At 40.0% G+C, this 18,136-nt stretch overlaps 1 protein-coding gene across 2 annotated transcripts in view; it reads right to left on the minus strand.

Annotated features, from left to right (window-relative positions):
* The window catches only part of klhl29 (kelch like family member 29), a 189,102-nt gene that overhangs the window by 23,971 nt on the left and 146,995 nt on the right, over nucleotides 1-18,136 (minus strand). For both annotated transcript variants that reach the window (XM_083562105.1, XM_083562106.1), the window contains one exon: nucleotides 10,634-10,832. In XM_083562105.1, the coding sequence (XP_083418231.1) occupies nucleotides 10,634-10,832 (199 nt within the window). The remainder of the gene's footprint in view (nucleotides 1-10,633; nucleotides 10,833-18,136) is intronic.

The following is an 18,136-nucleotide window of genomic DNA, read 5'->3' on the forward strand; positions in this document are numbered from 1 at the left end:
TGTGTGGCCTGTGTATACTGTGAAAAATACTACAAAATACATTTATCTCGGATAAGTAAAGTCAAATGAAACTAAAATAAAAGAGCAAAATGTTTTTGGACAGTTTTAAGGTGATTTAGTTGCACAAGGTCAAACCTGACCCACAAACATCTACTCTAACTGACTTGCGGACATAATAGTAAGAGTGACATAACATAATAAAGTGCAAATGTGATGAGTTCCTGTCCCTGGAGGGTAGCATTAAAGTGCCGATTGCCAGTAATACAATTTTTGGGCATAAAACTAAGTGCTAATGCTGCAGTTCCATGCCGAAAGGATTATTAGGCAACTCAGTAATTAGACATATTAATTATTCTAATTAACTCATCAGTTTTAGCTGAAGAAATTTTATGTAGTCTTCAACTTCTGGCTATTTTTATATTGCTCATTGTTTTGGTTTTTTTTGTTTTTTTTTGACTGGTCAATTTTCCTGGTCAATCTTCCTACAGCACCAGTGCATGCCCATGGTAACACATCCACAAGAAGTAAGAGAATAGTAGAGTGTCTTTTTTCCTCACCACAATATGCCAAATCCCGAACACCTGTCAGTTACATCTGTGATATATAGACAGGAAGAGGAATTCTGTACTGACAGCAACACATCACTTTCTGTCTTCCTGTTTATCTCCCTCTCTGTCTCCTTCTCTCTCTCTCGATCTCTTCATGCCGCCCCATGGGTAGCTCTTAGAGCTATGGGAGGCCGCACCTTTTACAGTTGAGAATCTCCCCCCTCTGGCATTTTCTCCCTCCTCCCTGTGCCATGCAGCAATCACAGCATATTCTTCCACCTCACTTCTTCCTAATGAGCCTATCCATGGCCTGGGATCAGCACCTGCCACTGGTAAATAAAGCTTTCCCAATGGGAGACAGAGCCACCCAGGTAACTCTCCCCCCTGAGCTGAAGAGCAGTAATGATAGCATCTGGAGCAGGGAGGAGCAGTAAATAACTCTCCCTCTCTATCTTTTCACTCACCCTGAAAGTTCTCCTGAACCTGTTCTGTAGAGGGATCAGAGCTCTCCCAGCGGGGTCCCGCTGTGCCTGATGTGGCACTCTCATCCTCCTATAAAGTCTCAACTTACACTTTTGGGCAGCTCCAGTTTCCATAAACTGCATTTGGCCTGGTAATTGGAGAATATGACTCTTAACCCAACTGCCTTTTGGTGAGAATGGGTGAAAGTGATCCAGGAAAGAGAAGATAAATTGGCTTTGGATTTGCCTATCAGGGGGAAAAAAATGATCTTGTACACAATGCCAATGGATAGCTTATAAAAGCTGAATTTTCTGTGTGTTTCTATTATGAAACAAACAAGAATAAACAAGAATAGCATTGTGAGACTGCAACAATTAAACATTCAAGAAGTCCTTAAAGACCATGACAAAGAACATGTGCATTAACAATGTATCACTTTTTACCCTATTTTTCGTATTTCAAAAAAGCCTTTTTTCTTCTTCTTCTTTTTTTTTCTTCCTTTTTTTGTAAATCTCCTAATTTTAGATATGTATATAGATGATGAAATAAAGTTGCAATAAATCCTCCTGTTTTATGTGTCTTGTGTCCAGGACAACAACAACAACAACAATAATAATAATGATGATGATAATAATAATAATTATTATCATCATCATTATTATTATTATTATTATTATTATTATTATTATATTATAAAAAAATTGACAACAACTGGCAGTTTAAAAGACAAGCCACTACAATTCTACAAGCAGGAGGTGTATACTTGTTGGAGTATGCATTTTGATTTCTGCATGTAAAAAATCCCTTTGTAGGTGTGAGTCTGAACCTGAAATTACCAAGAATATACAAAGTCTAAGGTTATTGTTAGATAATAGATTGCTGATCCATGTTTTCCATGTTACAGATGTCTTGAGCAATGACTGCATCAGGGTATACTTCAGTCAAACTTCTCATTGAGGAGGAAAAAAGAAAACCCTGCTCAATTCCCAAACCTCACCTCAACATCTGACTTCAACTGTTAAGATAACAGAGTCTCCCTGTGGCTTAATGCTCAGCGTGATTTCCATCCAGCGTGAGTTCTCCCCCTGCCCTGTCCCCGTGTGCCTGCAGAGGGTTAATGTGGCATGAAAAAGAGCACAGAGCTCCTGCTGTGCTTAATGCTGTTGTATGGGCTGAACACTGTGGTCAGTGCCAGGGGAGTAACCACCTATCCACACATGCACCCACGCACACCTGCGGGTCAAGCACAGGCCACAGTAAGCCACACAAAGCCAACACAAAGAGAGGTGAACATGACTCACATGCACTTTTACTGCTTTTAAAAGAAAATGAAATGTCACCAAAAATAAGAGAGATAAGAAGTCACACATGGGACGAGAACTGGTTAGACTTTCATGATCATGTATGAAAATGATCTCAGGGTCTGCCAGGATGTTATTAATACAGTCAGACCAGAACAGTTTCAATGTAATAAAAATAAAAAAACAGCAGTATTACAAAATCTTTTGACGCTGTTTTAGTGCAGGCAGTATTCATCTGCATAGCATGCTAATGAAAAGCAATCAGCAGGTGAGCCACGCTGGGAGAATTGTCCAGATTAGTTGTGACAGGCTCCCCTGAAAAGTGCTAATGTAACGAAGAACATATGAAAAGAAAATTCAATTTAAAAACAGAGTGAATAAACTGCCAGTGTTAACGTAACAGCCAGAGTAGATAGGGAAACAGCATATGGATTGGCCTGTCCTGAGAGAGAGACTGAGACTGAGAGAAGCTGACAGTTTTGTGCAAAATGCTCCTCATTACCTGTCATGCATGCAGCCATCACGGGCTGAATAATCTCCTAGGCACTGATTCACCATGTCAACTGCAGCAGCACAGGCCATAGGCTGCTACTGGGATGCATTTATCAGCAATCCAATAATTAAACAGTGTAGAGTTAGTGCTGTAGGTGAGAATTAGACACCAATGATGTTTCCTTTAAGCCAGTGCGATATTATACTACTAAATTAATTAAAACCAGAGACATATTGCAAAATTAAGGACTCTATTCATTTTCCTGAACAAACTACAAAAAATGGAAAACTGATCTAGAATTAAAAACAAAAAACATAAAGAAATAAAAAAGACATGAATGTATGACAATTGAGCAGCATCTTTCAAACTATGTTTGTCATAAATGAGATGCATTGCTATTTAAATGGCTAGTGCAAAAAGAGGCCAAATATGACCCTTATAAATAAATAAATCACAGTTCCGAGTGCTAATAGAGAAAGTAATATAATATCTTGCTTTTTTTTTTTTTTTTTTTTTGGCCCTCCTGAGTCTGCATGAGGCTTAGCCATTAACCATGAAAATAAAATCAGTGTAGAATAACCAGTAGAGAAGTAATTAAACACAGCAAAAAAAAATTATTTGGACACCGAAAAAATGCAGATAATGCTCTAGAAACCAACACTACATTCACAGGAATCATTAGTTATTCGAGCACACATAACTAATAACCTATTCATGGTGAGGTGAGTTGAGAGGGGAGAAAGAAGTAAAGAGATCAGAAATTCTGATTTATTCCTTGTGATTCTTAGTTATCCTGCACTACCTATGACCAAACTACTGATCAGCCACTAATAAGATCCTGCAATTCAACAAGTTATGAAGTGAATTTGTAAATACTGAATTGACCTGCCTACCATAAACATGTTCAGAATAAATTTAGAGGGATGAATCACGGCCAGTGCTTTTAATCAAAAAATATGACATCATGCATACAGTAGATTTTAATGTTTGACTTGTGCTGAAGCAGAATTCCATACAGGAGGAGGACAACGCCAGATTCAGTGGCATTTCATGTCAAATAAGTATTTGCATTTCTAATTAGTTTCAATGCACTGAACGAAATAAAATGCGGTTTGATAAAAACACAATAATGAACTGAGTGTGTAAAACACTATATGGACAAAAGTTTGTATACACCTGATCATAGGATTTGTGTTATGTATTTATACTTTTTGAACATCCTTTTCCACATTTAATTCCTTTTTTGCCCTTTTTAAGAACCTCCACTTTCTAGGAGGATGTTCCACTAGATTTTGTTTGTAGAGATTTGTGCTCATTCATCCACAAGGACGATGGTAGACTCAAGTATGAAAATAGAGTGAGGATGCCTGGGGTGCAGTCAGCATTCCAATTCTTTCCAAGGTGTTCAGTAGGTTTGAACGTCAGAGCTCTATAGCAGACCACATCTTAATGGAGCTGGCTATTTGCACAGGGGCAGTGTTATGCTGGAACATATTTGGGTCTCATAGTTCAAGAAAATTTAAAGCTACTGCCTCCAAAGACATACTATACAATTGTGTGCTTCCAACTTTGTGGTAACAGTTTTGGGGAAGAACAAAACATGGCTGGGAATGTCAGGTGTCCCAATACCTTTGTCCATGTGCTGAATTTTTTATTATTTTAATAAATGTCACATGCATTGATAAAACTTCAGGTAAACAACCTGACAACCTTTTTATTTGTTGTATTTGTACCCCCACATAGGGTACTAATTACCCTTCCTACAGCCCACTGGGTTTTACTTTCAAGCTCTAAATAAAAGCTTTTTAAAAAGCTACAACTGTAAAGCATCCAAAAGCCTTTGTAAAAAAAAAAAAAAAGACATATTCCCCACAAAGATTTTTTTGTGTGTGTGTTTAGGAACAAGTTTAGTTGTACTGTAGAATTGATGCTGTGATGTAGTATGAATCTGTATGGCCTGTGATATGGAGACAGGAAGTCGTATTCCCTTTGTATTTGCAAGATAACAGAGAGGAGAGAAGAACAGGGGAAAAGGAAGGCCTATACGAAAACAAAAGAGCTTTTGCCCTGAAGAACTGTCACTCCATGGATGTATTAAGAGCGAGTCAAGTAGGTCGAGAAAGAAATGTTTCATGGATGACAAAGCAGCATTTTTTTTTCTTTCATACTTCACACTTATCTTACTGGCTCAGGTGGTGTACACATCAAGAGCTGTATGTGGGCAAAACACACACACACACACACACACACACACACACACACACACACACACACACACACACACACCTTTTTCTGTCTGCAAAACTGTCCATCGGTGACAAAAAAAAAAAATAACCTAATGCTTTATTTTCCTCAACCTTCTACTCTCTTACCTTTCCTTCTTTTACCCCTCTCTCTCTCTCTCTCTCTCTCTCTCTCTCTCGCTCACACACACACACACGCACACACACGCACACACACGCACACACACGCACACACACACGCACACACTCTGTGTAAAAACTCAACTGTCGAGGTACTTCTGCTTGCTGTTGACTGCTCTCTAAGTTCTATGCAGCGTTATAAACAGGGAAGACAGGTGGCTGGCGATCCCACAGTGCATCAGAGCCATACTGAATCTGCCACACATAAGGTTTACACACTTTGTAAACACAAACCACAAAAAAAGAAGGTGAATGAAAGCAAGGAAGCAAAAAAAAAAATAAATAAAAAAAGAAAGAAAGATCGGTTGCATGTGTCAAAAGTATAAAGCACAATGTGAAAATAACTTCCACGTATAATAAAACCAGCGTTAAACTCAATATAACAAGCATTTAGGGAGTTTTAACTCATAAACTGACCCCTGCATAAACTAACTATTTTACAAATTCTTCCAAGCAAAAATAAAGAAGAGGTTCAGTACAGTAACGCTGTGTTTGAGATAAAACTATAATCCCTCTTTTAGAGGACAATTAAACACTGCCTAATAAAGGGGAAAATAATTTCTATTTTGGAAAAAGAGAAGATCCTCAAAGGGAAGCTTCTTAAATCTGGACTTAGTCCACTTATAAATATCTGAATTAATAATGTAAACCAGCATAGTATGCCAAAAATCCAGATACTGCTGCTGATATTTATAAAGGATTTGAAGATGTATTAAGAAAAGCTGTGGTAGCCAGGCTTGCATGTTTGCCACTACAAATAAAAAATCAAAGTGGTGCCATGTTTTGCTTGGCTCGCTTGGCTGTTCTGCTTGACTGCTGCAATAAAAACCTTTCTCTAGCTCTTGCTCTCATTTGAGCCTTTACACGAGACATGAAATGACTTTGAAGAACCAGCATAGAAATATCACATGGTAAACTGTGAGAGGAGTGTGTACAATATCATTCCTCAGAGAAATCTGTCTCAGTGTATTCTGACAGCACTTCATTGCCCCTGTATTGCACTGGACTCCGATCAATAACAGTCAGGGTGGGAGAAAGGGCCACAGTGCATAAGGACTAAATAAATCCATGCACTGCTCACAGCGTCTGCTCTGATGAAGCTGAGAAATCCACAGAGACAGGCCAGTGTAAGATTGGAAATGGTTTATTTGTAGAAAAAAAAATTGCTTATATGAGTTCATAATAACACACTACTATCTATCTATCTATCTATCTATCTATCTATCTATCTATCTATCTATCTATCTATCTATCTATCTATCTATCTGTCTGTCTGTCTGTCTGTCTGTCTGTCTGTCTGTCTGTCTGTCTGTCTGTCTGTCTGTCTGTCTAAACACACACACACGTGTATATATATATATATATATATATATATATATATATATATATATATATATATATATATATATATATATATTATATATATATATATATATATATATATATATATATATATATATATATATATATATATATATATATATATATATATATATATAGAGAGAGAGAGAGAGAGAGAGAGAGAGAGAGAGAGAGAGAGAGAGAGAGAGAGAGAGATGGTCAGAGAGAGAAAGAGAAAGATAGATGTTTATTTTGTGGCTTCTGCATTATTGACTGATTTTAGATTTTTCAACCAAATATAAACGTTACAGCAGAAACACCTTTCAAAAAAACCAAACAAACAAAACAGAAATGCTATCTGTCAGGGATTATCTAAAACTTTTCTGTAAAAAAACCAAAAAAAAAACCAAAAAAAACAAGACCTTTGCACAGTATTGTATTATATAAACCCGAACTTTACTCAAAACAATTTAAACATACAGAGCACTTGAAAAAACAAAACAAAACAAAACAAAAACCATCGTAGCAAAGCTGATCAATGTATTATGCTCCTGTAAAAGATCTTCTTCTGCAGCTTGATATGTTTAGGTTAATGATTTTGTTAAAGGCAGTTCCCTTTCAGGAACTCAAGCTGCGTCGAAATGCTTTGGGAACGCCCCAGAGTGTTCACAATCTGAAATAATGTGTGTAATCAGTCAAAAAGTGGATGCTGGCCATCCCCGGCAGGGTGACATCACGACCAGGAAGTATGAAACAAACATGGAGTGAGGTGAGTGCCAGCTTCTGTTTGTTCACAAAGCGCTCTGTGTGTATGTGTTGACTTGTCTGTCAGTTGTTCGTCAGAAGAGAGAGCCCTCTGCATGTCAATGCCATCGCTCTGCTCCCGAGTGGCACTCTCCGAGGGAGTGCTCGCGCTCCTCCCGGTTCTAGCCGTGCCACTTCCTGGGGCATGCAAATGGACCTCGCAGAGGGCTTCGAGACGGGCTTGTCCCTTTCTCCAACCTTACCTGCTCGGTCCAGCACTCCAGGCTTTGCGAGCTAGGCTCAAGGATGGAGTTGGGGCGAAGCTAGAGCGGTTCCCGAGGGAGCTGGCTGTGCACATTCTGTGCATGATTTGCACATATTGCGCCGCGCACATTTAGAGAGAGACGCCTCTTCCTTCCAGACCCAAGAAAACCCTGTGTAATACGTCAGCGCTCGTGGGTAAGGCTTACGCCTTGGCAGGTCAAGCCACTGCCTCTCTGCACACCATGACGGTCCTGCAGGCTGAACTGCTGCATTAACTGGATGTGGGAGGTGCCCTGGGAGGCCAGTTCACGAGCTCCACCGTACGGCGGACATGGTCCCCACTAAAGAGGCCGCTAGGGCCATTGGCTACACTCGTCTTGACAAAGAGGCACCTCTGGCTCACTCTCTCAAAAATGTCTGACAGGGATAGGGCCGTGCTGCTGGACGCCCCACTCACTCCTTCAGGAGTGAAAAACAGGGTTTCAGGAGCACCTCCCACGCCAGTCTCAAGGGGCTGCTCGGCGGGCTCAGCCGCAACCCAACCCACCACCTCCCATTGGGAGGTACAGAAACAGAAAGTTGCATCTCGCACGTCCCCTGTCAGGGATTTTGCACGGCACTTTGCGGCGAAAGCGTCCCGACATAGGACTTTCTGGGGATTCGGCCATGAAGAAGATGTCGTTCTCACTCACATGAAGGTTTTGGAGTTTCGGCTGAATGCCAGAAAGAGTGTGATTACTCCATTACAGAGGACCACCTATCTCTGCGTCATATGGAACTCCGCGCACGCAGCTTTTCCCTGCCCGCATTGTGGCCATCCTTATGGCCGTAAGGAAGGTCAGAGCCCCTCACTCTCAAGCAGATCCAGAAACTGCTAGGGCTCATGGCAGCTGCACCAAGTGTTATCCCACTTGGCCTTCTGTACATGAGACCCCTTCAGTAGTGGCTCAGGACCCATGGGTTCTCATGGAAGGGCAATGCCTACCGTACGATCAAGGTCACGCAGCGATGCCTACGTACCTTAGATGTTTGGAGAGATCCTGGGTTCCTGTCACAGGGCCCCGTGTTGGGAGTTCCCGGACGTCCCGTAACGCTAACAACGGATACGTCCCTCACGGGGTGGGGAGCTGTCATGAGTGGTCACTCCGCCCAAGGTCTATGTGAAGGGCCCCATCTACTTTGGCACATTAATTGTCTAAAGATGCTGGCGGTGCTTCTAGCGTTGAAGCATTTTCTCGCGGACCTTAGAGATCACCACGTGCTGATCCGTACAGACAACACCTCTGTGTTTTTTTACATCAACCATTGTTCATGCCCCCTGTACAGGCTGGCGCACCAGAATCTCCTGAATCTCCAGAATCACCAGAATCTCTCTCACTGAGAGCAGCTTACATCCCGAGTCGGTTGAACGAAGAACCAGACACCCTGTAGAGGCAGGGGTTGAGACTTGGGGAATGGCGGCTCCACCCTCAGTCGTCCCACGACCTGTAAGGTTACAGGCATTCTATCCCCCTCTGTTTCAGGCCCCAAACTAGAAGAAATATTACCGGCTGTGCAAGGTACGTGCATTGGACACCTAAGTCCATAGGACGGATCCCTGGAGAAAGTCTGACCAACTGCTCATCTGCTATGGCCCTCAAAGGAAAGGTCTGCCTGCCAATAAGCAGACCCTTAGCAGATGGATCAATGATGCCATTGCATCATCGAATAAGTTCTCTGGTCTCCCCGCTTCATTCAGGGTCAGAGCTCACTCCACCTGGAGTGTGGCTGCCCCAAAGGCTTGGTCCTCTAAAGTACCCCTCCAAGACATTTGCAACGCTGCGGGATGGTCCACTCCGCTGACCTCTGTCCGGTTCTACAAACTGGACTGCAGTGCCACTCCTAGCCCCTCTGTCCTTCGAACTGGTTGTGCTTATACACACTAGTCAGGGACTGGTCAGTCTGCCGTGATTGGACACTTGATCCAAAAACGTTTGGACGCAGCTCGAGCTCCTGAAATGGAATGTCTGTAGGTTACGTATGTAACCATAGTTTCTTGAGGGAACGAGATGCTGCGTCTCTAAACCACATTGCCAGCATCCCTGCAGCACTGTTAGTCCCTTACAGAAGCTGGTGCTCACCTCACTTCATGTGCATTTTATACTTCCTGGTCGTGAGATCACCACACCAATGACGGCCAGTGTTCAATTTTTGACTGATTACACACATTATTTCAGAGCGTGAACACTCGGGCGCGTTTCCCTCAGGGAACTAGGGCTACATACGTAACCTAGAGACGTTCATTGTGAAAGGAAAGTTTTCACACTATTATTCATATTTTGCATTTCATTTACCAACTTTAGTCTGATTACTGAGCCGGCAGTATAGTTTGCTCAGAAAAATTAAATCGAAAGCAGCTTGTTTAAAGACTAGTGGACAAAAAAATTTATAAAGTATACAGGTGCAGTATTTTATCCATAACACTAGTTGGAAGTCCATAACTAGTTAAAAGTGGTAATGTGAAAAGCAGCCCTATTAAAAAACAATAAAGTTAAAAAACTGGCACTTTAAATTGTCAAGCAATTAAGTAATTAAGTAATCATTAATGATAAAGCATTTAGGGGTAATTGCTGTCATTATTCAGTCCATACTTATCCATCCATTAACAAGCATGAAGTTTACTACATCTGGACCTTGACAAATGTTAGTATCTCTAAAACTATAGCTATAAAGATGCTTTCAGTTCGTTATTGTTTAAATATTTTTATTGTTTGTACTTTCAACTGATTAAGAAATAATTGCAATGCATTTTATAACTGTTATGATTCTCTAAAGCACCTGCAAAAATTAGATCAGGAAATAAATATCACACCCCCCTGAACATCTCCTCATATTGCTCCACAAGATTATTGCCACAAGTTCTCAAACTTCACCTATTGGTACCCGATGATGAATTATAATTGAATTAATAATTGTTAAAAAATAACTTTCTGTTGTGCTCTCCTACTCCAACCGTGCTTAATAATTATCCATGAAACAAAAAAGTTAAGGCAGAAATTAGCTTGCTCTGGACTGTACCTGCCGACAGTCTTGGCCGAGTGCGGGGAGTCTGCATCTCCTGGCGTGCGTGAGGAAGCATGTGGTAGCGCTTAGCCTCGTTCACTAGGTCTCGGCAGGCCTCGGACGACTTGATGAGCTCCTCATTGTCCACGACGTTTAGCAGGTAGCTTGGATGAATAAATGGTAATCGGACTACTGCCAGCAACTCCGAAATGTGCTGCAAAACAATCAGACAGCAAAATGGTTTGAATAAGAATGATTTATTCACAGCACTTAATGTTTATGTTCTGTGTACTATTTTGTAATGTCCTATTTATTTCTACATAATTTATAGCACGACATTCAGGGTTCAGTTTAAAAAATGCTATCATTATCATAGTCACAAAAACATCTAACAGTGTAAGTTATTAATAGTGGAAAAATCCAAAGGAGCAGCTTCCTGCCATCTCTGCTTGATGTCTGACTCTGGCTTCTGAGTCTTTTCTTACAATGTTTTATTGATTATTTTGGAATGGGTTGAAAGATGGTTGGATTTTACTTTTTTTCATGTTCGTTAGAACCTAAGTTTTACATTGTATGTTTCTTTGTTTTTTTTAATGCATTGAATGATTGGTCAATGACCTTTAATTTTAATAAACTGTAAAACTCCTTATTTGGTAAAAGATCATTCTTTTTGGATAAAATCACAGCTTATTATTTTTAAGATTGCTTTGCGGTGCCTCAGTTCTTTTGTTCTATCACAGAAGACAGAAACTCATGCATGTGTGTGTTTGTGTGTGTGTTGACCAGACGCCTGTGGGGACGAGAAGGTTTGATAGGAGTTGCTATGGTGAGGGGCTCAGTGGGCTGATGGCTTGTTTGTTCGCAGTGGGGATCTGTGAGGTATTTGCTTGCGTCTGTGTTCAGTGTTGAAAACATGGGCTGAACAGGGTCATCAGTTTAGTTGACCTGTTCACCCTGAGCTCTTACACACTGCCTCTTTTAAAGGCCTGTTCACACACATGTACTTTCATGAAATCTGGACCTGTGTGCTTTTACATGTGTGTACATTTATACAGGCAACACTATTGACATTTCTTTACAGTGCTCACACTAGCACAACAACCTCTAACCATTTCTCTTTGAATTATATATTTTTTGTTTTGTTTTAACCCCAAAACAACAGATTTACTATGAATTCTGTTGTACAAACAATGCACAGCTAGAGGCCAGGTCTATAAAAAAGGGCTTTTTGGAGCTATTTCATAGATGCTTGCCAAGTCTTGGCTGGACTTCAATCCTTTGTATTATTCACTAAAACTCTTCCGAAAATTGCCCTTCTATTAAATGTTTTAGAGTAATTCTCTCAGAGTTGGCTTTTCTAAAAGAAAGTAAACAGTAGAAAGCCTGTCTGAACTCTCTGTGTGTGTGCCATCTCAGTATAATGTGTTAATGTAGGAAAAACTGACTGGTGGTTCCAGGGCACAGGAATTGTCCCCGGTGGGTAAACGATTTGGGATTAGGATTGGTGGTAGCTCTGGCGAAGACATGCTGTTCTGAACACATTTCACGTCTGTTCTAAAATAATGTCACAGCAATATGTCCATGTTCCCACCAGAATGCTCCCTCTCTCCTTTGCCTTTCTGTTCTTCTCCCTCTTCAGCCCTGCCAGAGCCATGGCTGAGCTGTTCCAGTCAAACAGCTTTGGAATGGTTAGAGAAAATAATAATCTGCTCCCAAACTGAGTCACAACAGAGAAGTAGGCGAGGGCTGTTACAGGGTGGTGGGATTTATACTCCCGCTTGTAAATTTTACTTACAAAAAACACTGGTGTTTGTAAGCCCCTATCCCATACCAAGTGATTATATGATTACACTGAAATATGCAACCCCCCCAGAAGGGAGCAGTAAACAGTCATCAAGATTCTCTAAAATGACCAGCTTCATCTTGAAGGGCAAGAAATAATGGCAGAAGAGGAAAGCTTATTCTGAATCTGATGAATTATATATTCTCCCAGTTGGATCTCTTACAGAACCATCTGTGCATTTTATGACCCATGCAGTGACCAGGTCGACTGCCTTAGGTAAAATTGGGAAAAAAAGAGCATAATGGAGATGAGATATTAAAGTTCAGAATGTTCACTAAGCACTCACAAGAACTCTTAAATTTTCATAGCTGCTAAAGCAGAAACGGGTTTTAACACCTTGCAAAACTACCAGGATTGTAAGGGGAAGGATGTGATGGTCAGGGATTAATAGTTGTTTAACCTACAGCAAGATGTCGGTGGTATGTAGGTATTTTTCTGCTCACAGGATACTATTGACTGTCTGTCATTCCAATCCAGCAGAATGTAGAGATATATATCTTGATAGATGTGGTGCTGTTATGAGTCTATCAGGATACATCTTTCAATTGGGCAGTCTGCTTGACTGGAATGGCAGACAGACAAAACAGTTCAATAATAAGAAAAAAAAACACCTATGAGGTCAACCAAGTAGTGGTAAGTGTAGTAAACTAACTGCATTGTACCATGTCTGTGTTACTGCTGTACAGAAGAAACTAGGAAAACCCAAGACTACTTGTAAGCGATCAATGAATTTTCTGAACTTTAATAATTCTTTCCATTAAGCTTATCTTTTCCAAATTTTCCATTAAGCAGTCGTCAGAACAGGACCGATAGTTCTAAAAGAGATGCAAACGCTTCCATTTTTACTGCTATGCTTAAAATTACTGACTAGCAAATGTTATCTGGTCAGATTTGGCCCTATGATAGTCTCTGTTCTGGTTATATGCATATGTGATAGAGGTGCATTTAGTAATTGTATAGAAATATTTACCTGTAATAGACCAGTAAATATAGGAATAAAAATATATTGGCCAGTAAATATAGCTATAGGTAAGTGGACATTTGTACAATGATCTTGCTGTAGTAATTATAATTGAATTGAGAAATGAATTCATATTTATAAATGGATATTACTGTAATTAGGTTATTTTAGCACACCACATATTTATGTTTAACAGTTAATAACTGCCTGGCCTGCCTTTAATAAAGCCCTAATTTAAAGTCCCATTAGGATCCATGACTGACCAGTTAATAAGTTCCACAAAGATTTAACTTTAATTGCTAGTCTGTATCATTTCATGTGGCCTGCAGCTATATTAGTGATAATATGTAATTAAATATACGATTCTCCAAAACTTTTAACTCCTAGTGTGTTTTTACTTCATCTAATATTCTTCATCTGATTTTTTTCCAGTATAATTGACTATGGCATACATTCACAAAAACACTCTCATTGGACACTGGACACCCCATATGTCGAGCTTGTCTCTGCTTCCAAATTCCCATCTTGCACAAGGTTCAATTTACTGCATACACACAATCAATATTCATGACACTGAGGGCCTTCATGAACCTATTCAGAGCACGGAGGTATTTCTGTTGCTGTGAACCAGTGCTGATCCCAGCGCCTCATACTAGCCATGCTGTACGTGTACTAGCATCTCTCGGCTATTACAGCTCCAGGGTGTCCATGCCCAAGCTTGCTTTTAGCACCTGCTCTGTGGCGATCAGGACCACAGAGGAGCTGCACTGTCTCTCAATCTGTAACACGACTTGAAGCGGTTGATCACTGAAATAGGAGGGAGAAACGGGAATGGGTATCCCGTTGGTGCATGTCTGAAGAGCAAAGTGCACTGTGTTGAGAGTGTTAATGCAGAAGAAATACTGGGGTCAAAAATCATACAATAAGAATTCAGGATCATAATAGTGAGAAGGAAAATAAATGAGTTGCAAGTAGTTTGGAACACTCTGGAAAAGGGGTTCCTTGAGTTTTTAAGGTAGTTTAAATTATTTTGATTCTAATGGAACCCTCTTTGATGGTAAGAATTCCATCAGCAGTTCAGGCAACAAACCAACATAATTAGATTTTACATTGTGTGTATTTTTTTTTTTTATTATTCCTTTTTTAGCATTAACAAAAGCATACCTTTTGTAGTTAAATCTCATGTCTGTTTATATAAAAATTCTATATCTCCACAGAAATGTGACATTCTATACATGAGATTGGTCACCTAATGCACATACATATTATATGATTTCTGTATATGTGCATTTGAACAACAGATATCTATTGAGTGTGTTAAAACAGTTCTTGGCTGTACTGCTCGTCTACAAGCCTGTACAGTAAACTCATTCAATATGGAGAAGGTATTGACTTACTAGTGAGATAGGGCATGACTCCCCTCTTTCTATTTCACACACTCTCACATACATACAGTAATCTCTACTTCTATTAATAGCTAAAATGGGTAAAAACATTCTGTAAAAAAAAAGTGTTTGTGGTTACTTGAAATTGAAGTAAATGTATTCTAAGAAAATAGAAACTACAAAAATTGTATCATCGCAAGCTAATCACATATGCCACTCAATCTAGTCCATTAAGACTCACATATAAGTCTTAATGGACTAAACTCAGCTAGCTCTAAGCTTTTCAGTGGGGTTTGATCATGGGACTGGGGTGGCCATGTCAACATCTTGATTATCTCATTAAACTATTTTAAGGTGAATTAAAATATTTGCATAGGATCATTGTCCTGATGGAATTTCCAACCACAGCCCAGTTGTAGCTTCTTCACACAGGCAGCAAAATATGAATTCAAAATGCTCTAATACATCAGAAAGTAAATGGTATGTATGTATGTATGTATGTATGTATGTATGTATGTATGTATGTATGCATGTATGCATGTATGTATGTATTCTAAAAACTTGTGGATTTAAAAAAAAATGGCTTTCTACGGCCACACTTAGTTTCACAGGTGTCTAATAAAGGTAACATTTGTCCAACTTTTTAACAATCCTAATCCTATAAATGTGTTCTTCCAGGCAGGTTAATTACAGCTATGATTACAAGCTATAAATTTGTTTAACTATTGCTCCAATCAAGTATATGAGCTTCTTCTGGGTGAGTTCCTTGTTTTAAAACCTTTGCCTGTTTTATGAAGGTCAGCAAACAGCCTCACCACATATGTTATGTGTGAAATTAAGCTAATTAACCACAAAACCATAGCCTATATTAACTCATCTTTATCAGTGGTGTAACTGCCTGGATACACTGACACACACTTACACACATACACACTGGACATATTTACTCTCAGGTGGGGAATAATCAGTTTGACAGCATGCTGAGAAGATATGACACGAGTCAAGTTGTGAGCATGCTGGGGTGTGTCACACAGATGAAAAATGCCCACAGAGCATTTTCTATTTTGTGCTGTTAGTGGGCAACACAGTGTCATCACATGGCCCCCTTGTTAGTGTGTATAAATAAGACCTGCACAGACAAAGACATTGTCTTTTTCTTTAAATATTCTCAGCAAGAAAAAAAATACCCTAGCAAAACTTTCCTTTACACACCCTTCGAAAGAGTTTATCTGGGGTATTCTCTTTCTGGGTAGTAGAGAAAACACTAAACCAGAGAAAAAAGGCACATGGGGTTCAGCTGGCCTGGTGACTAGAGCTCTGCTTCTGAATCATATAAGTACAAACGAGAGAGAAATCAATGAAAGACACCCAGCACTTCCAACACACCTTCCCCCCCTGCTCTTTTGTTTTCTCATTCTCCTCACAGAACACCTGCTGTGTGAACCCCTTTACATCAGTTTAGTCTTCTAATATATAAAAACTACTCATACATTTTTTTTTAGTATTTCTGAAGACCTAAATATAAAAAAAATAAATAAATAGAATGCACAAACATCTCCGATCTACAGTCTAATGTCTAACAGGTCTCCAACAGCTAATAAGTATTATCTCAATGGAACATAGAACACAGATCAGTAACATCACATTGATTGTTACTTTACAGCTGCTGAATTAGATGGACGTTTATTTGGTGAATAGTGATTCCTCATCCTGCATAAACCATCATTAAGCTCTCCTTTCAGCCTCATATTAGATCTTCCTTCAAAAGAGACGCTATTAATCAAAACCCTTTGTCCTGCAGCCTTAGCAAGTGAGATAAAGTGTTGGCTGAAATTGGCCAGGGCACAGCATTAATGGGCCACTGGCAGCATGAGGGGCTGTTCTAATTGAACACACATGGCCTGTGCTCTCGACCTGGAATGAGGAGTTGAGGGAAAGGCCAGTGATTTGGTAATCATCTCACTCTCTTTGCCTGCTCCGCTCCCATAATGCCACAGGAGTGAGATTACTGCCTGGCACTCCTGGCTGCACCCCGGTGGGAATTGGACTCCAGCAGCTGAGGCTAACCTACAATGAAACTACTGTTTATGTAAAATTGATTGCAAAGATTACACCAAAATGTATTGGTTGAAACAAAGTTTAACTGAGCAGGAGATAAGCATACTTTATATTTTAAGACTAGAGAAAGGCAATATATACACACACACACACACACACACACACACACACACACACACACACACACACACACACACATATATATATATATATATATATATATATATATATATATATATATATACATATACGTATACAGTGAGGAAAATAAGTATTTGAACACCCTACTATTTTGCAAGTTCTCCCACTTAAAAATCATGGAGGGGTCTGAAATTGTCATCGTAGGTGCATATCCACTGTGAGAGACATAATCTAAAAAAAAAATTCAGAAATCACAATGTATGATTTTTTAACTATTTATTTGTATGATACAGCTGCAAATAAGTATTTGAACACCTGAGAAAGTCAATGTTAATATTTGGTACAGTAGCCTTTTGTTTGCAATTACAAAGGCCAAAGTTTCCTGTAGTTTTTCACCAGGTTTACAAACACTGCAGGAGGGATTTTGGCCCACTCCTCCACACAGATCTTCTCTAGATCAGTCAGGTTTCTGGCCTGTCACTGAGAAACACGGACTTTGAGCTCCCTCCAAAGATTCTTTATTGGGTTTAGGTCTGGAGACTGGCTAGGCCACGCCAGAACCTTGATATGCATCTTACAGAGCCACTCCTTGGTTATCCTGGCTGTGTGCTTTGGGTCATTGTCATGTTGGAAGACCCAGCCTCGACCCATCTTCAATGCTCTAACTGAGGGAAGGAGGTTGTTCCCCAAAATCTCGCAATACATGGCCCCTGTCATCCTTTCAATGATACAGTGCAGTCGCCCTGTCCCATGTGCAGAAAAACACACCCAAAGCATAATGCTACCACTGTAGGGATGGTGTTCTTGGAATGTTACTCATCATTTTTCTTCCTTCAAACATGTTTAGTGGAATTATGACCCAAAAGTTCTATTTTGGTCTCATCTGACCACATGACTTTCTCCCATGACTCCTCTGGATCATCCAAATGGTCATTGGCAAACTTAAGACATGCCTGTACATGTGCTGGTTTAAGCAGGGGAACCTTCCATGCCATGCATGATTTCAAACCATGACGTCTTAGTGTATTACCAACAGTAACTTTGGAAACGGTGGTCCCAGCTCTTTTCAGGCCGTTGACCAGCTCCTCCCGTGTAGTTCTGGGCTGATTTCTCACCTTCCTTAGGATCAT

This window comes from Silurus aristotelis (assembly GCF_946808225.1).
Source record: "Silurus aristotelis genome assembly, chromosome: 15".
Taxonomy (NCBI): domain Eukaryota; kingdom Metazoa; phylum Chordata; class Actinopteri; order Siluriformes; family Siluridae; genus Silurus; species Silurus aristotelis.